This window comes from Macaca nemestrina, chromosome 4 (genome assembly GCF_043159975.1).
Source record: "Macaca nemestrina isolate mMacNem1 chromosome 4, mMacNem.hap1, whole genome shotgun sequence".
NCBI classification, from domain to species: domain Eukaryota; kingdom Metazoa; phylum Chordata; class Mammalia; order Primates; family Cercopithecidae; genus Macaca; species Macaca nemestrina.
In genome coordinates this window covers 4,237,769-4,264,474 of record NC_092128.1, presented here as the reverse complement: position 1 = coordinate 4,264,474, position 26,706 = coordinate 4,237,769, and the positions used below count along the sequence as shown (strand labels likewise).

Here is a 26,706-nt window from a genome sequence, read left to right as displayed (position 1 = left end):
GGTCTTCAGACAGCTCTTCCCAAGTTGGTGATGGCCACTCAAGGTTGTCACACACAGTCAGCATCAGGGCTGTGGTTCCTGCCAGTCAGCATGGCTGGGGGAAGCTTGGTGATATTGAGGTCAACCTTGTTCATGGCACTGACGATGGAAGAGACACAAGAGATTATTTTGGAATTTTTTTTTTTTTTTTTGAGATGGAGTCTTGCTCTGTTCCCCAGGCTGGAGTACAGTGGCGCAGTCTCGGCTCACTGCAAGCTCTGCCTCCCAGGTTCACGCCATTCTCCTGCCTCAGCCTCCCAAGTAGCTGGGATTACAAGTGCCCACCACCACGCCTGGCTAATTTTTTGTATTTTTAGTAGAAACAGGGTTTCACTATGTTAGCCAGGATGGTCTCGATCTGACCTCGTGATCTGCCCGCCTCGGCCTCCCAAAGTGCTGGGATTACAGGCATGAGCCACCGCGCCCGGCCGGAAAATGGTTTTCAATTAGTTTAAGAACAAGATCTTATGTAGAACTCCTATATGGACGGACAAAAACTAAAATGCTCTTGTTGACGGTGAGCGTGTTTGCTTGAAGCCTATTCTGATCAGAATCTCCACATCTGGACACTAGGGACCCTCAGAAAACAATCTGAAACATACTCTTGGAGTCCAACTTTACTTGTAGAGATGGTTAAACTTGGGTCCTCTTGGATAAGAGAGCCGGCTCACCCAATGCAGTGCTCCTGGCTCCAACGTTTTCCACACCCGGCTGCCTAACATCTGGGTATGGAAGTGCACCAGTGAAGCCCGGGTTGAGCGTTGAACTGGGACATCAAGGCAACAAAGGATGCCAGGAATGGCAGGGGAGAATGAAATGGGCATTCTCATGGGAAAGCCAACGTGTGAGCGTGGGAAGGAACATTTACTAGACAGAGACTGCAGTTAGGGCAAAAGTGAAGTCTTGAGCCTGGGGAAGATTTAAAATGAAGCAGTTGAGACAGGTGAGGCAGTCAGCGTTGGGGGAGTCTTGTGAGTCTGGATGACTGCTTTTATGTCTGTGATGTTAGAAGCTCAACCTGTAGAAGAGCCTATAGGTTGTGCTGTCAGAGGTCAGGGTGCCTTAAAGAACTAGGCAGATATCACCCCCTTGCATGTGTGATATGCGCATGCAGATGGCCAACTCCTTAGGATATGATTGGGGTCTTAGCATGAATGGACTCCATGAAACCCACCCCCACTATTGGAAAATGTGGCTGAAGTGTAGAGACCACTAACCATTGGTGAGCCATATTACGTATTCTTTTAAAGAAGAGTTTTGCATTGAGGAAAATCACAGCACCTTGAGAACAGAGCAGTATCAACCTCATTAGAAGGAACAGGGTAGCAGAGCTCATTGTGCTTTTGTCCGTTTCTTAGGACACTGTGATGAGATTTTGCTGCATTCAGGCTGCGATGCTTATTGCTGTCCGCAGGAGCATTTGATCCTTACCCCCACGCTGTGACTCCGAGGCAGGGCGGACACTGTTGTCCAGTTTTGTAAGTGAGAGGAGAGTCACAGAGCTAATCTGTCAGGGTCAGGACTGGAATCCAGGCTGCAGGGCTGATGCTCCGTCCATGCATCAGTGCTGACTTCCGGAGGAATCAGCGCCATGGCTACAATGCAGAGAGCAGAAGTAGAGAAGTCATCCAGGGAGGGATTCGAAAACTCAGCTCATAGTTGCACCCTCTCAGTTGAGTGGAGATGACTCATGACATTAGTACAGCAATCCTCTAACCATTCCCTATAGAGCTTGGCCTCTTAAAGAGTAACGTGTGCTTTGGGGTTAAGCTGTGCTCATCTGGAGCTCTTATTGAACGATGATTAATCACTCTTTCCACATTCACAACCTACAGGATCTGAACTTGACCCATTTTTAAAGCCGTTCACCCTGCATGGACTCCATGCATATTTGCACTGCACCAGCCTGCTGCCTCTCCTCACACCCGTCACTATCATGTCACACCATCCATCAGTTGCCTCCCCTCTCGATTGGCTGGGACTACAGGTGCACGCCACCATGCCTGGCTAATTTTTGTATTTTTTGTAGAGATGGGGTTTCGCCGTGTTACCCAGGCTGGTCTCAAACTCCTGCACTGAAGTGATCTGCCCATCTCAGCCTCCCAAAGTGCTGGGATTATAGGCATAGGCCACCACTCCAGGTGCTACTTCCAACCTGAGAAGTGAGTTGAGCAACTGTTGGAAATCTGGCCCAAGGAGACTTGGAGTAAGAGTCCAAAGAGTCAGCTTTCTTCCTGATCTCGGCGGTGTTTCTGGTGTCACCCCTTCCGAATAAGTCACGTGCTGAGCTACGATTGCTGGACACACACATCTCAGAGAATACAGGTCACTCCAAAGCACTCTGTGGCTTACATTTTTAACTGTGGATTGTGCTTTGAAACTTCTTTTTTTTTTTTTTTTTTTTTTTGAGACGGAGTCTTGCTCTGTCGCCCAGGCTGAGGTGCAGTGGCCGGATCTCAGCTCACTGCAAGCTCCGCCTCCCGGGTTTACGCCATTCTCCTGTCTCAGCCTCCCGGGTACCTGGGACTACAGGCGGCCGCCACCTCGCCCGGCTAGTTTTTTGTATTTTTTTAGTAGAGACAGGGTTTCACTATGTTAGCCAGGATGGTCTCGGTCTCCTGACCTCACGATCCGCCCGTCTCGGCCTCCCAAAGTGCTGGGATTACAGGCTTGAGCCACCGTGCCCGGCCTGTGCTTTGAAACTTCAAGGGTGTAAAGATATTTGATTCACTCTGATTTCAACTTTTATTTTAAGTTCTGGGGTACACGTACAGGATGCGCAAATAAAGGTTTGTTACATAGGTAAACGTGTGCCATGGTGCTTTGCTGTACAGATCATCCCATCGCCTGGGTATTAAGCCCAGCATCCACTAGCTCTTCTTCCTGATGCTCTCCCTCCTGCCACCCTCCACCCCCCACCCTCCGAGAGGGTCCAGTGTGAGTTGTTCCCCCCACGGGTCTGTGTGTTCTCATTACTCAGAATCGGTGATGTGTCTTGGTAGTACTGTGTCTAGTCTTAGGACAGTGCTGTCTTCTGGGCTGTGGAAGGAGAGAAATTTTGCCCAGATTCGTGGTCATGTCACGTGGAGCTTTGTCCCCATCAGGACTGTTTCTGTTCACTTTCCCAGGGGCACAGTCTGTGTGTTTTATATGCCTGAACCTTGTTCAAGGGAGAAGATGACAAGAATTAATGAGAACAAGTCTCCACAGACTACGTGCGTCTGTTCCTTTGAATCTTTTATCTAAAAAGTTTTCATGTGTTGATACCAAATATATTAAAGTATATTTTGGTTAAAAAGTGTTTTTGAAGGAAGAGATATGGAAGAGATAATTGCTAGAATAGAATGGGTTCTAGATATAATCACAATATCTATGCTTAGAAGAACCAGAGGCTTTCTGTCCATTGGGGCCCAGGGCCAAATGTCACTTCCTAATGTCTGTAGTCTTTCACAAACCAGCAATTTTTCCAAAGAATAAGAGAACAAATGTGAAAATAAGTTATGAGTTTGCCCCTGAATAGGTGTCATCTGAAGGGAACCATGTGTCATGGTGGTGAGTATGTGAAATTGTGTTATGCCAGTCGATTTAGTTTTATGTAAGTTTGAAATTTTCCAAAATAGAAAATTAAAAAAGAAAAAAATCAGAAATGCATTGTTAGAGGGAGCAGAAACACCCTTGAAAAGTTTTTTTTGTTGTTGTTGTTTTTGTTTTTGTTTTTTTGAGATAGGGTCCTGCTCTGTTACCCAGACTGGAGTGCAGTGGCGTGATCTTGGCTCACCACAGCCTCTGCCTCTCAGGCTCAAATGATCCTCCCACCTCAGCCTGCTGACTAGCTGGGTCTACAGGCACGCACCACCACACCTAGTTAATTTTTGTGCATATATATTTTTTGTAGAGACAGGGTTTCACCACATTGCCCAGGCTAGTTTTGAACTCCTGGGCTCAAGCATTCCACTGGCCTCCACCTCCCAAAGTGTGAGATTACAGGTGTGAGCCACCGCACCCAGCCCATCCTTGAAAAGTTGGAAGCTGTGGTAGGTAGGATAGAGAGGATGAAAGAAAAATGACACATTGAATTGGGCTCCTGCTCTGAATGGAAATCATGGGGTCCCAGAGAGGAAACAACTGTCAGAGACATGGTTGACAAAATTTATATAATAGGCTCTAGGGAAAGAGACAATCAAAGCATTTTGATCCCAGGGTCCCAGGAGGTAGCTTGTCAATTATGGAACCTTAGGAATAGAACATATGGGCAATCTAATAAGGTGTTAACTTTAATAATAATAATAAAAATGTTTCTGGGTCTGGTGGACAGAAATTAGACTCAAGTTGCCACAGCTGATCTTTGTTTTTTGTTTTTGCTTTTGATGGAGTTTTGCTCTTCTTGCCCAGGCTGGAGTGCAATGGCGCGATCTCTGCTCACTGCAACCTCTACCTCCCCAGCTCAAGCGATTCTTCTGCCTCAGCCTCCTGAGTAGCTGGGACTACAGGCAGACACCACCACACCTGGCTAATTTTTGTATTTTCAGTACAGATGGAGTTTCACCATGTTGGCCAGGCTGGTCTCGAACTCCTGATCTCAGGTGATCTGCCCGCCTCAGCCTCCCAAAGTGCTGGGATTACAGGCGTGAGCCACTGCACCCGGCCTACAGCTGAGTTTCAAAGTCCCTCACCGGACCTGCTCCTGGTCCTGGGGCCTCTTGATTGAATAGAAGGCTGGGCCCCTTTGGGGAAATTCCCTACAATGTGGCCATACCTGCAAACTACATGTCTCCCTTCAAAAGTCTTCAGGGAGACTGCTGGCCCCTTACCCGTGTGCAGGGGCAATGCACACCCCTGCAGGACGTTTAGGCACTGGCTGTGGGGAAGTTCCCTTTCTCTGGGGTCCGGTTCTGACCTCAGCTGCGGCTCAGCAGGACAGTTTCATGCACCCCACAGCGTGGCACTCCACACTTTCTCCACCCTCCTGCCTCGGGGCTTGCTCCACAGCCATGAGGACTGAGGACTTAGCCTGCACCTGCACGCAGAAGCCTCCCAGAAGCAAGGTGGTGACGCCTTGGGAGCAAACGTCAACCAATGGGGTGCAGGAGCCAGTAGGCGAGCGTTGTGGCCTCTTGCCCTTCAGGGATGGACTTTAGGGGGAGCACACCCAGCTTGTCCACAGTGGACACCAGCTCTCCAATGTCTTTTTTTCTGAGATGGAGTCTCGTTCTGTCGCCCAGGCTGGAGTGCAGTGATACGATCTTGGCTCACTGCAACCTCCACCTCCCAGGTTCAAGCGATTCTCCTGAATTGGTCTCCCAAGTAGCTGAGATTACAGGCACCTGCCACAACACCTGGCTAATTTTTGTATTTTTAGTAGAGACAGGATTTCACTATATTGGCCAGGCTGGTCCTGAACTCCTGACCTTGTGATCCGCCCGCCTCAGCCTCCCAAAGTGCTGGGATTACAAGCATGAGCCACCGCACGTGGCCTTCTCCAGTGTCTTTTTATTGGCTCCTCCTTCCTCACACCCACTCTCTCTGCTTCCCTGCTCCTGCTTTCAGAGATCACCTCCCAAACGAACTGCTTATACCCAATGTTCTGTCTCATAATTTGCTGGGAGCAGGGTGACTCAAATAAGAAACTGTATCTGCACTAACGTGGCTCTCTGGGGCCTCTGCCTACCACCACGCTGTGCCAGTCAGAGTGGGGATTGTGGAAGTCAGGAGATAAAATCTTGGCCCAAGTCTATCCTGCTGTGGGCCCAGTGAGCACACGGACTCAAACCGTGGCTGCCCCTACGCCATTCCTGAATGCTTAGAATAGAGACGCTTAATCAGCTGCAGAATATCCACATCAGCTCCCTCATCTGTGAAGTAAAAATTGGTGTGGAAAAGAAGGGCTAAGTAAAATTCTGTGAAACGGCTCCCTGTAGCACCCCTGTAATCCTGAGGGAATTTTGGAGATTAGAGTGCAAGGGGTCAGTTCCTAAGGTATCACTATTTAAATCATCTGCTTGGCTGGCATAAAAGATGAGTGAATGGGTCTTGGGTAATCAATGTGGATTATGGTGATAGCAGCTGTCGTCCCAGATGCCTTATTTTTGGTGGAGTAAATAAACATAAACCCTGGAACCTGGTATGCAGTAACCGAGTGGGCAAAAACAAACAACAAACAGAAACAACCCACTTTGACCTTCATTTTGTTATGTCATGGCTTTGTCAATTCTTCTGCCCTCCATATTATATCATCTTGAAGGAACTTGACGTCCCAAATAATACCAGATGGTCGTTACATTGATAATGCGATTCCAACTGCACCTGCTGAGGAGGAATTAGCAAATTCAACAGAAATCCCAAAAAAAAATGCCCACTAGAAGACGGGACATGAGCCCCAAGAGATGTTTCTGGAAGGACATCTAGTAGCATGGGGTATATTAGAATATCCTCTCTAAAGTGAAAGGATACCACCTTGAAGAAAGTGGTACAATGCTTGTCCTGGAACTGGGGCTACATTTCTCTAGCCCATTTTCCAGGTAACTGTTGCACCAGGCTCCTGTTAACTTAATAGGAATGGCACCAAGTTTAAGAGGCCAAAGATGAGACCAAGAGCCAGCAAATGAGAGTTGGGGTTACTGAGGGGAACTTACATACAGGGTGGCCCATGGTTGCAGGCAGGGAGGAGAACTGCTACTGCCCACGGAAAGCATGCAGTTTACAGGACATTTTCACAACACCCTCTGCGAACCCCCCAATAGCTGAGATGGTCTCAGTTAATTTAGAAAGTTTATTTTGCCAAGGTTGAGTATGCCTGCCCATGACTGTCCGGAGCTACAAGCCCCGGCCATAGCGAATAATAACTGACGATTAAAAACGCCTGAGCTCTATTCATTTCCACCTTCTACCTCCTCCCTAGATTTACCTTTTTCCCTGTATTAATACCTCATAAAAGATGGCGCTCTTCCTGCTTCTTCTTCACCCATTTTTCCCGCACCCGCGAAAATTACTACCTGACAGCGCAGGTGCAACATGACGTTCGACCAGAGAAACCAATACCTATCTGGCCACGCCTCCACTATGAGATCATTTTCGCCTTGGCCCAACCCCTTCCCCTCCAAGTGTATATAAGGCACTGCATTACCGCCATTAAACGAGACTTGATCAGAGCACTGTCTTGTCTCCATTTCTCGTATCTCTTGTTCCCCAAATTCCCACCCCCTCCTCCAGGGCCTGCTTCGACTATCCCGCGGGCCGGGATACATGACACAGCCTCAGGAGGTCCTGATGACATGTGTCCAGGGCACAGCTTGGTTTTATACGTTTTAGGGAGACGTGAGACATCAATCAATATATGTAAGAAGTACAGTGGTTCTGTCCAGAAAAGCAGGGACAACCCGAAGCAGGGAGGGGGCTTCCCGGTCACAGGTAGGTGGGAGACAAGTGGTTGCATTCTTTGGAGTTTCTGATTGACCTCTCCAAAGGAGGCCATCATGCGTCCATCTCAGTGAGCAGAGGGATGACTTTGGATAGAGTAGGAGGCAGGTTTGCCCTGAGCAGTTCCCAGCTTGACTTTTCCCTTTAGCTTAGTCATTTTTGGGCCCCCAGACTTTCCCTTCACACCTCCTTCTAGCGACTTCTACCTAGAAACCTCCATTTAACCCAAAACAAAGGGGCTTGAACCCCTGCCTTGCCTGCGTTCTGTGGGACAGGTCAGGTGCTCAGATAGTCCTCATAGCCAAGGAATGAATCTCCAGATTGTCCTCACTCACCACTCTGAACACACATTCAGGTGTGTCTGCCATATGGGGTCATTCTTAGGGTCGGCTTAAGTTACATTATTGCTATCAGGTGCATCTACCCTAAGTAACTAATAGGGCTGCCAGTTTTAAGGAGAAAAAGAGAGCTCTTCAGTAAGTCCAAATTGCAGTGAAAGCAACCTAACTAATCATTGCAAACAGGTGGATCGATCAGACGCCAGAATCATCAAGGTGGCACGCATGGAAGCATTCAATTATTAAACAGAAATAGCCTGGGGGACTAGGCACTGAGCACATCAGAATGCTAAGCAAATGCCATGGGCAGATGACTCAGGCCCCCCTGCTGCCTGCTCCTGTCACCACAGCCTCTCCCTCCACTCACACCCATTGCCTCATGGCGTTTTCACTATTGATCAGTTAATAGAAAAAAGGTGCAGCCTCTTCACTGCAGGGTCTGTGACATGTGTTGGCACCCGCTGGAAGAGGACCGTTGCTGCCTTAAGGCCCCAATTAGGTGTGATTCTGAAACACAGGAATCAATGACCATCTTCCCATGGGACAAAATTTCCAGAAGTTAATCTCTTTGCTGGCTTTGCCTGAAAGAAAAGGTAGGTGGAGGTATGGACCCACAATAGCTCCAGGGGCCTGATTGCATGAGCGGGTAGCTCAGCCCCCCTCATTGCCCATCACAGTTCCACCACAGCCAATGCCCCAGTTCCTGCTACGGCGTTGTTGGAGCTCCCATATGATCAGTGAAGGAGGAGGAAGGAGAAACCTGAGCTTGGTTGATGATTCACTTGGCTCATTTTATGGGTGCAAATGCATGACAGCTGTGTTACAGTCACATTCAGGGATGCCCTTGAAAGACTGCAGATAGAAGAACTTTCCCCAATGGTTGAAGCTATTTAAGTAGGACACCTGGCATATTGTAAGACATATAAGTTCAAATGCTGCCTTGACACCTTTGGGCCTCCAGGGCTCCAAGGTCTAACCCCTGAGGTCCTCTTCTCTCCCCAGATACTCACCATCTCCACCCCCCAGTGGGAAAGACTCCTACCCAGGTAGTTCTCCCAGCAGGTGGGCGGGCTGCATCCCACCTGGCCCTCAACATAAGGGTTCCACCTTCCAGCCAACTATTGTAATTATTCAAACAGGCTGTTCACATTCTCCTCCTGGAATGAGCCACCACAATACCCTCCTTATCAACCGGCCCACCCCCTGTCACTACAAAGCCTTCTTCCCCCTCCCCCGACCAATGCACTCTGCTCCCAAGTGCGGCCTCATGTGGCACAGGGACCTCCTCCCTGGGCTGTGAGTCTATGTGACTGAGAAACTGCCATTGATCATGTCTGTCCAGGGCCAGGTGTCACATGTTCTGCCATCTTATACTGTTTAGGGCAGGCTATCACTTTCTCATCAATGGGGTGAAGAAGAGGCAACCAAAGTACCTAGCAATCCACTGAGTGTGGCCCGATGTGAGGATGCGTGGATTGGTGGTCTCTGGTCACGGGGTTGGAAAGAAAAGGACTTCCCTTCTGGGTCCTCATTGTACCTGGGAACAGGCAGGTGCTGCTGGCTGGGGCAGGTATGATTCCCAAGAGTCCAGACCCCTCAGGAACTGAGGTTCAACGGACACCACCAGGTAACCTGCTAAGGTGAGAGCTGAGGGTGAGGGGAATTTAGAAAGCTTTAATAACAAATGGGTGATCCTGGGTATACTAATCCTCAACATGTGTGGGCATTCTGCTTTTGGTTGTATTCAGCCACTTGAGGAGATGGCTGTGGGTCTCTCTGGGAAAGGACTAGGGGAATTGTGATGGCATATACGAGACATGATATTGCCGGGTCCTTCCCGCTAGGACCCGACCTCCTTTTTAGTCAGTGGGTTGTAGCTCTGGAAATTGGTCTCAGTCTGCAAGGGATTGTGGCTTTTAGGTTTTCCTGATTTGGGTGGTAGAAGTCAAAGCAGCACCCTGGCTGCTGGCCGGCTTATTTTGGCCTTGGGGGTGCCATGCTCTCTTAATCCTCTCCCCATATCCCAGGGGGTCAAGCCCCCTTGGCCACAGCTCCTTGGCATTATGGTCACCGTGAGCTTCTAGCTTCTGGTGACCAAGTGCCTCTGCCTGGCCCCTGCCGCTTGACACATCATCTGCATGGGTATTTGTGAACTCACGGTGTGTGTGATCCGTGGATATTTGTGAACTCAGGGTGTGTGTGATCCGAGGATATTTGCGAACTCACGGTGTGTGTGATCCGTGGATATTTGTGAACTCAGAGTGTGTGTGATCCGTGGATATTTGTGAACTCACGGTGTGTGTGATCCGTGGGTATTTGTGAACTCACGGTGTGTGTGATCCGTGGATATTTGTGAACTCAGGGTGTGTGTGATCCGTGGATATTTGTGAACTCAGTGTGTGTGTGATCCGTGGATATTTGTGAACTCAGTGTGTGTGTGATCCGTGGATATTGGTGAACTCAGGGTGTGTGTGATCCGTGGATATTTGTGAACTCAGGGTGTGTGTGATGCGTGGATATTTGTGAACTCAGGGTGTGTGTGATCCGTGGATATTTGTGAACTCAGGGTGTGTGTGATCCGTGGATATTTGTGAACTCAGTGTGTGTGTGATGCGTGGATATTTGTGAACTCAGTGTGTGTGTGATGCGTGGATATTTGTGAACTCAGGGTGTGTGTGATCCGTGGATACTTGTGATCTCAGGGTGTGTGTGATCCGTGGGTATTTGTGAACTCACGGTGTGTGTGATCCGTGGATATTTGTGAACTCAGGGTGTGTGTGATCCGTGGATATTTGTGAACTCAGTGTGTGTGTGATCCGTGGATATTGGTGAACTCAGGGTGTGTGTGATCCGTGGATATTTGTGAACTCAGTGTGTGTGTGATGCGTGGATATTTGTGAACTCAGTGTGTGTGTGATCCGTGGATATTTGTGAACTCAGTGTGTGTGTGATCCGTGGATATTTGTGAACTCTGTGTGTGTGATGCGTGGATATTTGTGAACTCAGGATGTGTGTGATCCGTGGATTTTTGTGATCTCAGGGTGTGCGTGATCAGCCACTTACCATTATTCCTGGCCTCCAAGGGGATCTACCACTGAGCTTTTCACTAGTTCTTTCTTGAAGACCTCGGTGAAGGGGGCTTCCTCTGGGCCCCCCAGGAATGTAATCCTCTGAATCTTCCAGCCTTACATAATCTATCTGTCCCAGAAACCCACTTCCCTCAGCCTTTTATTCCTTCCTCTCCCATCTGCCAAGGCAGCTCAGGATTTCCACAACTAATTACCCATCACTTTCCCCAGGCTGCTGATAGCCACACTAGTGGCAAATGCCAAACCCCACGGTGTCCTTCCTGGTTCCGTGTCCTGAGAGAGTGCCCCCAAATCTACAAGTTCTTTCTTTTTTAGGTTTATTTATTTATTTTTCCGCAGGTTACTGGGGTACAGGTGGTATTTGGTTACATGAGTATGTTCTTTAGTAGTGATTTGTGAGATTTTGGTGCACCCTTTACCCAAGCAATATATGCTGCATCCTGTTTGCAGTCTTTTATCCCTTACCCCATCCCACTCTTCCCCCCAAGTCCCCGAAGTCCATTGTGTCATTCTTACGCCTTTGCGTCCTGGTAGCTTAGCTCCCACATCTTAGTGAGAACATACGATGTTTGTTTTCCATTCCTGAGTTAATTCACTTAGAGTAATGGTCTCCAGGCCAGGCGCAGTGGCTCATGCCTGCAATCCCAGCACTTTGGGAGGCTGAGGTGGGTGGATCACCTGAGATCAGGAGTTTGAAACCGGCCTGGCCAACATGCTAAAACCCTGTCTCTACTAAAAATACAAAAAATAGCCAGGAGTGGTGGCAGGTGCCTGTAATCCCAACTATTTGGGAGGCTGAGGCAGAAGAATCGCTTGAACCCAGGAGGTGGAGGGTGCAGTGAGCCGAGATCGTGCCATTGCACTCCAGCCTGGGCAACAGGAGCAAAACTCCATCTCAAACAAACACACGAAAAAAGAATAGTCTCCAATCTCATCCAGGTCACTGAGAATGCCATTAACTCATTCCTTTTTATGGGTGAGTAGTGTTTTATCATGTATATATACACCACAGTTTCTTTATCCACTCATTGATTGATGTGCATTTGGGTCGGTTCCACGATTTTGCAATTGTGAATCATGCTGCCATAAACATGTCCTGAGAGAGTGCTCCCAAATCTACAAGTTCTTCCTTATTCAGTTTTATATCTGCTCCAGCAGATGACATTTGTCAATCTCCCTCGAAATCTCGTCCCTGGGGTCCTCCCTTCATTCTTGCTGGGATCTTGTAGACACTCCTTGCAAATCCTTCAGTTACAGACATTTTCCCCCTTATCAGGCCTAGCCAGGTAATGCTACCCCTTAACCCTGGTTTTAGTCTTGAAGCCAGGAGAAGGGGAGGGAGCAGAGCCTGAGGGAGTGGCTGTCGCCTGGGGGTGGAGTGGGGTAGAGACACCTGCCACAGCTCCCAGGCTGGAGGAAGAGCTAGGGAAGGGGTGGGAGAAACTTATGCAAGCTCTGGGCTTCAGGGTGTCCTCAAGGACCATCATTCTTTTCTTTGCAAGAAACAGCTTATGTAAAAATGTATTTCTCTGTATGGCTTTCCCTCAACAGTATAGTCAGCCATTTGAGTACTGGGGCCATCCTCCAAAAAGCCAGATGGTTCTAGTAACTGAAGACAGATTTGACCTCACAAAATGCCAGACTCGTTCTCGCTTTCACCCCACTGCCAAAGAGGAGGAAATGCCTATTATAAAAGTAGCTTTTCTGAAATGTGCCTGGTAAACTGCAGATGCAGCTTATTGGCCTGGTTAAAAAGAGGCAGGGGAAAAAGGGCCTTGGTTATTTCCCAGCCCTTTCCCCACACATTGCTGTTTTCTTTCACTTTAATTCAGATACCTGAGGAATGCTAGGGGCAAAAGCAAACCAAGAATAACTGTGGTTTGTGCACCTGGTCTATGAGTAAAAGATACTTGGCTATTAACAAGAAATGTTACATATCCCACTGTTAGACACTTCCCAAGATAATAATTTAATGTTATGAATATAATGACTCTTTGAAGATTCATGTTTAGCCTCTTACATCGTGGGACATTTCTAAGTTGAGACAAATAAGAAAGTAGAGACAAATAATTTCTATTCTAGAATAAGATACTTCAAGTAATCTCATCTCAATAATTTACTCAGTTTAGGCTAGTGAGTAACTTTATCCAATAAATAGGTACAGTCATGTGTCACTTAACAATAGGAGTATGTTCTGAGAAATGCATGGTTAAGTGATTTTGTTGTTGTGCAAACATCATAGAGTGTATTTATACAAATCTATACGGGATAACCTATTATACCTTAGGCTGCATGGGATAGCCTATTGCTCCTATGCCGTGAAGGTGTACAATGTTACTATTTACATCAGCATTACAGGTGAGTAATATGTTGTGCTATTATGACTCATTAGGTGATAGGACTTTTTTTTTTTTAGCTCCATCATAATCTTATGGGACCATCATTGTGTATGTAGTCTATTGTTGACTGAAACGTCATTTTGTGGCACATGCATTTTGATTTTTTTCCTCAGAAGATGAACTCTCCTAGGCTATGTATTTTATGTTTATCTAAGCATTTGAACTTGCTGAATACTGCAATAGATGTTCAGTGTGTTTACAATCGAGACCTCAACCGATCCTTCAGGGGCTTTGAGGAGTCGCTTATCGGAACTGTCCTAGATTGAGGCAAGGAAGCTGAGAATCTGTATCCCTGCATCAGTCAGTCACTGGTTTCAGGTCACCTGCTGGGATGGGACAACATTGGCAAGGCTGTTTTATGCAGCAGAGCTCAACTCCCAATGAAGGACGTAGCTATGAGCCATCAATAGCTGATACTCAGAATCTAGGGAAGGAAGAATCTGTGCAGAGGGAGGAACCTGGACAAAATACCATAGCGTCCACTCCTTATACTCCCAAGCCCACTTGCTTCTCACAGTGAGTTCTTCCCATCCAGGGTTCTGGTTGGTGGGATAAGGCATGACCCTCACTGTTGCAGCTGGTATCAAGTCTGACAGATACTCATCATCTCCCTTCTCTACTACCTGCCTGTGTTTTCCTGCACCTGTGCTAGCATCTCTGTTGACTTTGATGTCAGAATCATCCATGAAGTAAGACCCTCATCCCTGAGGGATCTGACCCACTGGTTACCGAGATCTTTTCATGCCAGGACTGCCACATCTATGTATTTATATTCTGGAGAATGACATGTCCACACTCATCACTTGGCTTCCAAACACATCTGACATGGTTTGGCTGTGTCTCCACCCAAATCTCACCTTGAATTGTAGCTCCCATAATCCCCACATGTTGTGGGAGGGACCCAGTGGGAAGTGATTTCATCATGGGGGAGGTTTCTCCTGTGCTGTTCCTGTGATAGTGAGTGAGTCTCGGAAGATTTGATGGTTTTATAAGCATCTGGCATTTCCCTGCTGGCACTTCTCTCTCCTGCCGCCTTGTGATGAAGGTGTGTTTGCTTTCCCTTCTGCCGTGATTATGCATTTCCTGAGGCCTCTCCAAACATGCGGAACTGTGAATCAGTTAAACCTATTTTCTTTATAAATTATCCAGTCTCGGGTATTTCTTCATAGCAACATGAGAATGGGCTAATGCAACATCCTTCTCTACTCCCTCCATAGCTGCATCCTGCCACCTCATGATCAGTTATCCCTGTCAGGTTGATGACTCTTATCTTTGCCTGCTAGTCTCTTGGCATGAGCAGCCCAAAGTGAACAAGTTGTGTTGAACTATTGCTATGGCACCTGATGGGAGCTCTGTCTCTCTAGGAACCAGAACCTCTAGACCCACAGAGCCTAAAGTTGCATAGACAAGAAGGACAACATTGCCAGGTGGTCACTGGTTGTGACGGGAAGCATGACGATGTGCTTCTATTTTGTGGTTTCTAGGCCTGTCCGTATAGTCTACCTTAAGGACAGCTCCATAAAATGACACTGATTTATGGTATCACTATATGTAGAGGGATGGTGTTGCAGAGTAGTGTCCCCTAGTAGTATCTCCCTAGCATACTTGAGAGGCCATCCCCCCACTCCATCAGGCTGGCAGTTTCTGGATAAAATAGTGTATTAATTTCCCAGGGTGGCTGTAACAATGTGCCACAAACTGTGGGCTTAAAACAACAGAAATCAATTTTCCAACAGTGTGGAGGCTGCAAATCTGAAATCAAGGTGCAGCAGATAGGGCTGTGCTCCCTGAGGGCTCCAGGGAAGGGTCCTTCCTGGCCTCTCTGGTTCCTGGTGTTGCTGGCAATCCTCGGTGTTCCTTGGCATGTGGCAGCATCACTCGGCTCTGTCTTCACATGACCTTTGCTCTCTGTGTCTGAATCTTCACATCTCCCTCTCCTTATGAGGTCACTGTCATTGGATTTAGGGTCCACATTAATCCAGTACAATCTTAACTTGATTACATTAGCCAAGACCCTATTTCCAGAGAAGGTCAGATTCATGGATACCAGGGGTGAGGACTTCAACACTTCTTTTTTCTCACTTGGGGAGAAGTGCAGCTCGACTTGCAACAAGTGGTCTGTGAAGGGACCCAAGGCCATGTGCTCATTGCTGTAAAGTGGGGTCACTGGTCCACAAGGATGCTGAATGCAATCCTGTATCAGAGGATGGAAACTTACAAAGGTCCTTGGAGAGTGATCTGGCTGAGACCCTGCAGGCAGGAGAGGCAGACCCATCCCTGCCAATGAATAGCCGTCCTTCAAGGTGGCTGACGATCTCCTTAGGGGATATGCCAATTTGGGGGTTCAGCACTGGTCTCCATGACTGGCAGGTTGGATGTTAGGCAGCAGTAACTAGACCATGCTTGCTGAGAGACACCATGCTGCTTCAGCCGTGCATGGCTTCCCTCCCAGCCACCATGGCTACTCTACTCAACTATTGTGCTGAACTGGGGTGGACAAGGGACAGGCTGTCACTGGTGGACTGAGCCATCCTGTCGCCAGTGTTCCATTCTGCAGTAGATGCTCTCTGGAGGTTGTTAAAAGTGATAAAAAAAACATCTACACTTTGTCTTTATTCCCTTTGGTTCATCTACAAGCCTCTTTCACAGACCTCCTTCCTTCCAGTCATTCACCTTCCAGACCTTTAGCCACTGCTCATGAGTCTGTATCCAGTCTTCCTTCAGGGTGTTCCCCTTTCCACACAAAATGGAAGATCAGGTGCAGCACCTAGAGCTCTGCCCCTTGGAAGGGTCTCCCCTGACTGCTGTCTCCCAAGGCCACCCAGAGTAGACACGAGACAGCAGCAGTCTTCTTTCTGACTTGCACCAACACAGCAGGCTGACCCACCTGTGAATCCACCTCCGCCCTGCTGGTGCCCCATCAGCTGGACATGCAGCTAGGGCTTTGAGCTGAGGGATAGATGCTTGTACAGTGATGACAGGCAGCAGGGTGGCCTGGGCCACCTCTTGTGGAGCTGGCTTGCACCCTCCAGCTCTGCTCTGCACCACTTCTCTTTCATGCTGTTTTGCTGCTGAGCCCACCTAATCTTGTGGGTGGGTCTGCAAAATCCCACATCTTGATGGTTATATTTTGCTCCAGCGTCACTTAATGTCTCATACTCAGATGCTCTATTTCTGCCAGAGCCCTGGCTTACACAAACTGCTTTTCCAACAGTGTAATGTTTCCTGTTGTAGATGGGGTGACTTTCCTCCAGAACCCTTGGGGTCTATACTGTGACTCTTTTACTAGTGTTTATCATAAAATCCTCATGGAATTTTTTTCCCATTATAGGTACTCCTAGTAACATAAGCTTTGCAAATCAGAAAGCCCAAGCAGTAGGACTGCTTTCACTGCAGCCAGGACTTCTGCTAGAGACATTTCCTGCTCTTAGCCCCAACCGAACCTGGCAGCCTTTCCACATCACCAGGATGTGAATCAGAGCAGCTGCCTCTGGCATTCAAAGTGCTGACCAAGCATTAGGTTTCCTTGCCAGTAGGGGGAGGTACCAGATGCAATATGTATATTTTTTATAATGAAAGGAATACCCTGTCACACTCCGGGCCACTGAAGTCCTAACATCATCAATGACGTCGTGGGTGTCCGATTCTTCAAAGACAAAATTATTTCTCACATTTTGGAGCATATGTATTTTACCGAGGACTCTAACAAACTTGAGACTTCTTTTCTTGCTTGTCTTATTAACATCCCACATCAACACAGTGGATCAGTGTGATGTTCTGATGACAGCAATTTTCAAACGCTGTGGTCTCAGGACCCTTTCATATTCTTTAAAATTGAGTACCCCAAAAAGCTTTTGTTTACATGGGTTATACACATTAATATTTACTGGAAAATAAACCGGAGACATTTTCAATGTATTTGTGTATTTATTTGTTAAACATAAAATAATAAACCCATTACATGGTTATATAAATGACACCTTATTATGAAAAATAATTATTTTCCAAAAAATTTTTCTGAAAGACATTGTTTAACATTTTTGCAAATCTCTTCAAGACATCTGGAACAAATGTTTCTACATTCCATCTGTTGGGATATGTTATTTTAGTTTAAGATTGTGAAGAACATCTACTTTCATACAGATATACAGCTGAAAATAAAGTATTTTAATACTCTTTTCAGATAATTATGGATTTTTTTCTATGATGCTGTATTAAAACCCAATGAGTGGTAGTACCTTAAAGGTTTGCTGTGATGTGGGATCTGAAATTGTGTCTCGCATGTTTTGTATGCTGTTAGATTAAAATTCATTGGTCTTGGCCAGGCGTGGTGGCTTAGGCCTATAATTCCAACACTTTGGGAGGCTGACAGGGGTGGATCACTTGAGGTCAAGAGCTCGAGACCAGCCTGGTCAACATGGTAAAACCCCCATCTCTACTAAAATTACAAAAAAATTAGCTGGGAATCGCTTGAATCCAGAAGATGGAAGCTGCAGTGAGCCGAGATCGTGCCACTGCACTCCAGCCTGGACGACAGAGCGAGACTCTGCCTCAAAAAACAGAAGCGAAAACAACAACAACAAAATGAGCTCCTACTTGAATGAAATAGATTCATACCTTCCCATTATAGAACATCTAAAATAAGTATTTTTCTATATGCCAATGGCATTACTTGATTACAAACCATAGGTAACCTCAATAGACAACTGATTCTGCACTCGAATGATTGCTAGATGGCTGCAAACTACATTTTGTAAAGGAAAGGTTTTAGTAGATGTCCCATGATGTGTTTATATGTCTATAATTCCCTCTGCCCCCAGTGTAGCACCTCGTTCAGTTATGTGGTTGTATCTTTTGCTAGTATCTTTTGTCGCATGGTATGTTAGCTTGCTAGGGCTGCCATAAAAAGGTACCACAGACTGAGTGGCTCACACTAGAAATTTATTTGTTCCTAGTTCTGGCAGCTGGAAATCCAATCCCGATATCTTCTAATCTTCCAATTCTGGTATCTTCTAATATCTCTCTCCTTGCCTTGTAGATGGCCACATTCTCACTTTATTCTCACAGGGTCTGTCCTGTGCACACACATCCTTAGTGTCTCTTTGCATGTCTAAATTTCCTCTTTTCATAAGGGTATCAGTCAGATTGAATGAGACCCTATCCTATGGCCTCATTTTAACTTAATCATCCCTTTAAAGACCTTATTTCTAAATATAGTCACACTGTGAGGTTCTCAGGGTTAGGACTTCCATATATAAATCTGGCAGGGGGTAAGAGAGCGGGAGGGAGAGACACAATTTAACCCTTATCAGGTGACAACCCAGGAAATTATATTTCCCAAGACTGCCATTTCAGAGGTACCATATGGCTGATGGGAGTTTTATACCTTTTCAGATTTTTTCCTTTTCAGTGTTTTTCAAGATAAAATTGGGGCTATGCTTTAAGATGAAGCTGAAATATTATGATTTTTTATTTGTCTAGTTTTAAGAGATAAACCAGACTTTCTGAACAAGATTTATCCCCTCTTGAAATGCTCCATTGGATCTCCTCTTTGTGGAAATATTCTATTCAGGCACTAACTTTATGATACTCTATTTTTCACAAATTATCCTCAGTTATCCTTGGCTTTGTTCCTATTAACTGTTCTGCTGCTCACTTAGCTATCAATACAGACAGCTGTGGCCTGGGGAATCAGTAGGAAATACAATCACCAGCCCACAATGCCTTTCGAGATTTGTAGAGAGAGATCCATTGAGGCCTGCCTGTGGGCAACACAGCTCATCCATTCCTCCAGGTCACAGGCCCTGAGACTAGAAGCAGAACTTTTTTCAAATAAGAGGAATCATAGTTTACATCTCATTCCCATTAGTTCCATGGCCTCAAGAAGGTGATGTGCCCTAAACAAGCACAAGCTTGCTTCTTGATTGGGGCCATGCACAGTTGCACTGCACGCAGGTAGTCACCGTCAGCTGTTTTTAAGTGGTGTTTGAAATAGCCCTGTGAATAATCCTGTATTTAATGATGTTGTCCCATCTTCTGGGATCCAGTGGAGGACTTTCTATTTTCTCTGCATTCACCTGATACTTGTTTTACTCTGCAAGAAACAAAATCTTATATCAACACATGTTGCTAATCTTTAAACAGCCAAAATGTTTCTGACTAAATTTGCTTGTAAATGCACAGGATTTCACGACACTCATTTTATATACTTAAAAACAAAGTTTATTAACACCTTACTTTTTTTCTGCCATTTCTATCACATCATTTTTAAAATTTCAGCTTTTTTATATTGCTATATCCTGTGTCTATTTATGAAGTGCTTTAAATCATAATTTCTGGTTAGAAGCTTCTGATATTTTCTCAATTTCTGTGGTTGTTTTGTGTGCATATGTGAGGGGAGAACCTCTTTCTTTTGAGTGAGATGGAGCTCTTATAATAACTTATACTCCAATTTTTCCTTCTCAGGAAGCAAATTTAGTAGGGACCACTGGAGACTACCCAGCTGCCTTATGACTCTAAGCAGAGAAAACATTCTTCAGCCATTCATGTTGGAGCTAGGTGAAGCATTCTAGCTCCAACACGACAGCCATCTCTCGGAACAGCAGCAACTGCTATCTTGCTTCTCCTCCTTTAAGGAAAACAACCCTTAAGGGAAACAACTGAGAATTGGGCAAGAGGAAAGTAATCATGTGCTGAAATCTTCCAGAGAACAAAAGTTAGTGAAACTATCTTAGACCCCTAACTCGGAACTCTTGTAGGAAGAGCAAATACTTACGGAAAGCTGAGAAAGCAGTATCTAGGGCCTCCAGACCACCCCTAGAGGGACGTGTGTGGATGGCTAGGGGAACGTTTTGAGGAAAGTTCATTGGTCAACTTGTTCCACGTGGCGAACCCATTTCAGGAAAGAGCGGCAGCACCGTGGACAGCGCCAACCCTCCTGCGCCCGGGCGGGGAGAGGCGGCAGCACCGCGGACAGCACCACAAGTGGGGGCGCGCACTGGGAGCCTCCGGGCAAGGGGAGAGCGGCAGCACCGCGGACAGCCTCAAAGCCTTGCACTCCGAGCCAGGAGGCGGGGAGAGACGGCCTTATCAGCTGATGGCTTACGTAGGGCTAGATCTCCGCTTGGATAAGGCAGGTCTCGGTGGGCGCGCCAGCATTCGCTCTCCGGAGCCGCAGCCTCAGACGGGGTGGCGGGGGCAACTGGGACAGAAGGCAGGTCCCAGAAAGCAGGTCCCCCCAAAACTGGCTTCCCTAGCACGGAGTTAAGGCTGCAGCCGGCTGCCTAGAGAGAAGGGTGGGCAGGGAGGCAACGCGGTGAGAGCGACTGCTCTGACGCACCAGCCCCTCTCCTGCACCCACACGCGGCTGGCCGCCCAGCTTCTCCCCGATCTGGGAGATGCTTGGCTCTGGGCGGCCAGACAGCCTTTTCCACCAAGGCGAGGAGCCCTGGGCTCCTGACAGCTTAGGCGGGCCCTGGCTGCAACACGCAGCCCCTCGCCTCTGCTTCCTTAGCCTCTGAGGGCTTCAGACCTGCCGCGCTTGCAACCACACCATCTCCAACGGATGCTCATTAGCAGGATACTGGGGTCAAATTCACAGGCACTTTCCAGAAACTCCACCACTGGCCAGAGTTTGCAAACATCCGGATTGGCTCTGGGCACAGCGGCCACCTTAAGTTCTCCTGAACACCCCTTCTGCAAGTACCCCAGGCCGTTCTCCTGACCCAGAGATGGATTTACCTGTGAACCTAACCTCCTTTTCCCTCTCCACCCCCTCCCCTTTGGAGACCAACCACAGCCTCGGCAAAGACGATCTGCGCCCCAGCTCGCCCCTGCTCTCGGTCTTCGGAGTGCTTATTCTCACCTTGCTGGGCTTTCTGGTGGCGGCGACGTTCGCCTGGAACCTGCTGGTGCTGGCGACCATCCTCCGTGTACGCACCTTCCACCGCGTGCCCCACAACCTGGTGGCGTCCATGGCCATCTCGGACGTCCTGGTGGCTGCTCTAGTCATGCCGCTGAGCCTGGTGCACGAGCTGTCTGGGCGCCGCTGGCAGCTGGGTCGGCGGCTGTGCCAGCTGTGGATCGCGTGCGACGTGCTCTGCTGCACAGCCAGCATCTGGAACGTGACGGCCATAGCCCTGGACCGCTACTGGTCCATCACGCGCCACCTGGAATACACGCTCCGCACCCGCAAGTGCATCTCCAACGTCATGATCGCGCTCACCTGGGCGCTCTCCGCTGTCATCTCTCTGGCACCGCTGCTTTTTGGCTGGGGAGAGACGTACTCTGAGGGCAGCGAGGAGTGCCAGGTAAGCCGCGAGCCTTCCTACGCAGTGTTCTCCACCGTAGGCGCCTTCTACCTGCCGCTCTGTGTGGTGCTCTTCGTGTACTGGAAGATCTATAAGGCTGCCAAGTTCCGCGTGGGCTCCAGGAAGACCAATAGCGTCTCACCCATATCCGAAGCTGTGGAGGTGGGTATCTCAGCAATCCTTAAAAATATTCGACTTGCATCTGTACAGGCTATATCCCCAGGCCACCTGCCCCACCCCCCACACTTGTAGAAAATGGAACTTTTTGTGTTTGGGAGTTAGGGGAGTAAACTGGGAGACTGGAAGAAAGCATCATAGATATACTTTGCTCTGACATGTTCCCTCTCACAGAGCTAATCACATCATTTTCCTTCTCTAATGAGTTATTTGTTAAACATACAGAACACGAGAAGTTCGGACTGCCTCATTCTACAGGGTCCCCTTTGGCCCCCAAATTCTATGGATCTATAACACTCTTTAGAACATCTGGATAAACTGGTATCTGGGGTACACTGATTCAGTATACTGGAAAAACTAGCAGCTTCCCGCACTTAGAATGGGGGTGTTCCAGGAGGAGGGGAGGCAGGGATGGGAGCACGATTTGATAAGAAGACTGCCGTGTGTCAGGCGATGCAGATTAGCACTTCATCCTAGTCTATTCTTTTTCTTTGCAAATTACAGCAACCGATTTATTAAAAATATGGTATCACCTAGGTTACTGTCATTCTGTGGCAACCTCCCATCCTGACGTAAGACTGAAGATGTTGCCTGCATTGGTCCCAGAGCCTGCATTTGTTATCTGCTTCCACTGCCTTGGGGTGCTACTTTCTGGGTCTATCCCCCACAGCCCTATTAGGTTGTAGGTGTGACTGAAGACTACTTGTCTTCCTTCCTGAACATGAGAAAAGCTGCAGAAGGAAATTAAAAATCCAGGAAAGAGAATTCCCCAGCTCTCTATGAGAGGTATTTATTGCATGACAACCACTTTAGCAACAGCGAGGAGCTTTTCTCATCTTCTCCCACTCCTGTTTTTTTGTTGACTGTTAATAATCTGGCCCTATGACTCATGATTCTGAAGACTGCTCCCCTTCATTACCAAGGAAGATTCCTTGAATCTAATTCACACATTTAAGTTAGAGCAGAAGTCTACACAGTCCCCATTTTCTGTTGTTGGCTCTGAAACAAGCATATGGAGTGCATACTACAGGCTTAGTGCAAGAAGTAAGATAATGATAGAGATGTTGTCTTTGCCCATGAAGAGTTTGGTCTAGGGAGGGAAATAGACATGCACCCTGAGCTCTGTATGTGCTTTCTAGAGTCAGTAGCTAATTCTAACCATCCCCAGTCAGTCAAACTCAGAGGGACCAGAGGTGTAGCTGAGGAAAAAGGACATCATCTTAGAGGAAGGAAGAAAATGAGGGGTTAGAGGCTACCTGTTCTTTTACCTATAGCAGCACTTCTCAGCGAATGGTGATATTGCCCCCCAGGAAACATTTAGGCTGTCTGGAGGCATTTCGGATGATGAAGACTTGAGGATGGGGTGCTAATGGCATGTCGTGTAGAGAGGTCAGGAATGCTGCTAAATACTGTACAATGCACAGGACAGCACCTCAACAGAGAATTGTTCAGACCAAAATGTCAAGTGTACTGAATTTGGGAAACTCTGAACTATTCAATTTCTAAGCTGAACAGAGTGCTGATGGGTAAGAACACTGAAGCTTCCATCAGACCACCTGAAGATATGTTCCGTGCATATGAGCGTCCACTCAAATTCCAGGCCAGGAACAAGGAGACTGGTCACCTCCAAGGGTCCTCCTTTTATGAATCCTCCTCTCCCCTGATGTTTATTCAGGCAAATATGATTTACAGTCAACCCCAAACACAGCTTTAGAAGGAGAAAGTTAATTACAATTCCATCCCTGGCTTGTTGTAAAAGGATGAAGGGCACTCTCATTTCTCTGCTTTGGTGATAGCAGAAGCAAAGCATTATAACATCTTTGTGCTTTTTATATAGATACACACAAACATATGTGTGTGTATATATGTGTGTATATATATGTGTATATGTGTGTGTGTGTGTGTGTATTCTCTCCTCTCTCTACCTCTCCCAGATCAGTTTTGAAAATGGGTCCCTTGACTTAGCAAAAGGACTCTAAATAATCCACTACTCTAAATATAATATGTGACTGCCTCTGTCCTTACGTTATGTTGAAGGGTTAATTACAAACCAGGCCTCCTGATTGTTCTGTGATAGTGGGAGTGGGTGTCAAAGCTTCTAAATGAGTTCTACCACCAGCTAGCTGTTCCCTAGGGACACCACAACACTTCTATCATTTCTTTATCTGCTGGGTTTTATTCAAATACATGCCATGAAATCCTAACCTAAGTCAGACATTGAGCTGGGATCTGGCAACACAAGACAGATAAGCCTTGCCCTTGTCAAAGGACAAGAAAGCCAGTGCTAGAGATCTGAAATAAAATGACAAAGAAAAATACCTTCCTTACTAGAGTGAGTAGGGGCTGTGCTGTCCAGGCAGTTTGCCTGAGCAGAGCAGAATGCTGACCTAAAACAGCGCTTTTGGGAGGTATGGAGCTTCAGGGGTTGGTGGATTGTTGAGATGTGGATAGATGGCATCCTCTGTAGGAGAAGCTGTTGCTGATTGGTTGTCGTCCAATGGGTATTTACTGAAGTGAGTCCGTCTCTGGTGGCCTGACTTTCACAACAGAGGGGCTAACACCGATAATCTCCACAGGTAGTGTAGACATCTGGGAGGTAGAGATAGTGTGAACTATTTTACCTTCTATTAATCTAACCCTAATTGCCCTCCTATCCTTATTCATTCTATATATAATAGACAAAGTTAATAACCCTCTGACTCTCAAAATTATAGGCCACCAATGATACTGAAACTATGCATATATTTGATTCCTATATGATCCCTGCAGCAGACCTACACCTAGAAGAGCAACCTATATAAAAAGACTATACATGTAGACAAACAACAGCAAAAGCAAAGCAAGCATCATTAGGCTACGTAGATGAATAGCATGACACCATTTGCCAAACAGTACAGCTTCATGACAAGAGGTTTGAAGTCTTTTACACAGATCTAAGACAATTACCTAACAGTAGATCTCTTAATCAAAGATCTAGTTACTCAACACAAACACCTCAGCCTTACAACCTTATACAAGAACACACTTGGTTACAAATCCTAAGATAAGAAAATTTTAAAAGAATCTTGATTGAGATGAGTTGCCCTTGATCCAGGTTACTGAATTAAGCGGTGAGCTTAAAATAAGCAATGTTCTTTGACAGGTGCTATGCTGTCACCTTAATCCACCCAGAGCATGGCCCCCCCGTATTTTCATATTTGCATGAAAAGGAATGTTCATGATAACCTAGGAAGAATCAGTCTTAACTCTTATGCATTCTACTTCAATTAAATTTTCTAGTTGTGGAGTCTCTTGTCCACAGAGATTCTAGGACCATCAGAATTTCTATAGTAATTTTTAAAATTACATGCGGTGTAGGCATTCTCACATCTAGATCAGTTATAAACTCATCATGAACAAGGGCTGCAGCACATTTTATTTGGAAGCAGATCCTACCTATTGCAGGTATGTCATAGGTTAAAGAAGTATTATTTTGATAATGATCTGAAAATATCAGTTATAAGTTGGCATACAGGATTGTTAAAGACTGTTACTACTTGAATCGTTTCATTAAATAAAGTTGATTTTCTCTCAAGCTTTTGAAAAATTTACTATATGCCAGAAATTTGTCAATTTGTCATTCATTATCTTGTTTCACTACCTGGTATCACCTATAACCAATAGGTTTTTTTTTTTTTTTTTTTTTTTTAAATGGAGTCTCACTCTTTTGCCTAGACTGGAGTGCAGGGGCCTGATCTCAGCTCACTGCAATCTCTGCTTCCCAGGTTCAAATAATTCTCCGGTCTCCGCCTCCTGAGTACAGGTGTGTGCCACCGTGCCTGGCTAATTTTTGTATTTTTAGTAGAAACAGGGTGTTGGCCAGGCTGGTCTCGAACTCCTGACCCCAGGTGATCTGCCCACCTTAGCCTCCCAAAGTGCTGGGATGACAGGCGTGAACCACTGCATCCAGCCACCAATAGCTTTATTAAATTTTTTGTTTTTAATTTTTAAAAACTTGCTACAAGTCAATTTGCTTTTCTGTTTTTCAGACAACTTTAAAAATGTACATGGAATGATCTCTTGTTCTATAATAGTGGGGTTACTGGTAGTTATACTGACACCCACATAAACAAAAACATTATATAGTTGTACATCTAGTTATAGAAAATTCTCCTTGAAAGTTTAAAAAAAACAAAGAAATTGTTGAGTGAAAATACCTTCCTTGGAGTGGCTTTATTAGATAGATTGTATATCGTTGTCATTTTGCTTTTTAGCCAACACGAGATGTTCATTCTTTCAAGGCTCCTTCTGCTAGCAATATACTAATGTGTATAGGGATCCTTATCTCAGCTCTCAAATCTTTGAGAACAGAGGCCCTTTTGGATGCCTTATCTAGAAAGCCATATCTTGTATTGATTTCTAGCATTTACTTTCTAAGTCTATCTGGAAATGTCTAAAGCCATATCTTGTATTGATTTCTAGCATTTACTTTCTAAGTCTATCTGGAAATGTCTAAAGCCATATCTTGTATTGATTTCTAGCATTTACTTTCTAAGTCTATCTGGAAATGTCTAGCTCTACATTGGATATTTTGCAAACTGGCAATTTCACATTTCAGTTTATTTTTTCGTATTAAATTCCCAAATTCAGGTTTAAGTCCATTTATAGAAAGACATGACAAGACTATACTTCAGCTGTTGGGTATACACAAATATGCTGCTTTATTCAGCCTCCCAAGTAGATGGGACTACAAGTGTGAGCCATCACACCTGGCTATTTTTAGTATTTTTTATAGAAATGGGGTCTCACCATGTTACCCATGATGGTCTCAAACTCCCATGCTCAAATAGTCCTCTTGCCTTGGCCTCCGAAAGTGCTGGGATTATAAGAGTGAGCCACCATGCCCAGATTTATTTAGTTTACTTTGAATCTTTATTCAACCTCTCCTTAAAAGAAAGCC

At 46.2% G+C, this 26,706-nt stretch overlaps 1 protein-coding gene across 6 annotated transcripts in view; it reads left to right on the top strand.

Moving 5' to 3' along the window:
• LOC105474947 (5-hydroxytryptamine receptor 5A) overlaps window positions 1-26,706 on the top strand; it is an 87,666-nt gene that overhangs the window by 53,053 nt on the left and 7,907 nt on the right. For all 6 annotated transcript variants that reach the window (XM_011729896.3, XM_011729895.2, XM_011729894.2 and 3 more), the window contains one exon: window positions 19,747-21,752. In XM_011729896.3, coding sequence (XP_011728198.2) covers window positions 21,012-21,752 — 741 coding nt within the window. In that variant the 5' untranslated portion in view covers window positions 19,747-21,011. The remainder of the gene's footprint in view (window positions 1-19,746; window positions 21,753-26,706) is intronic.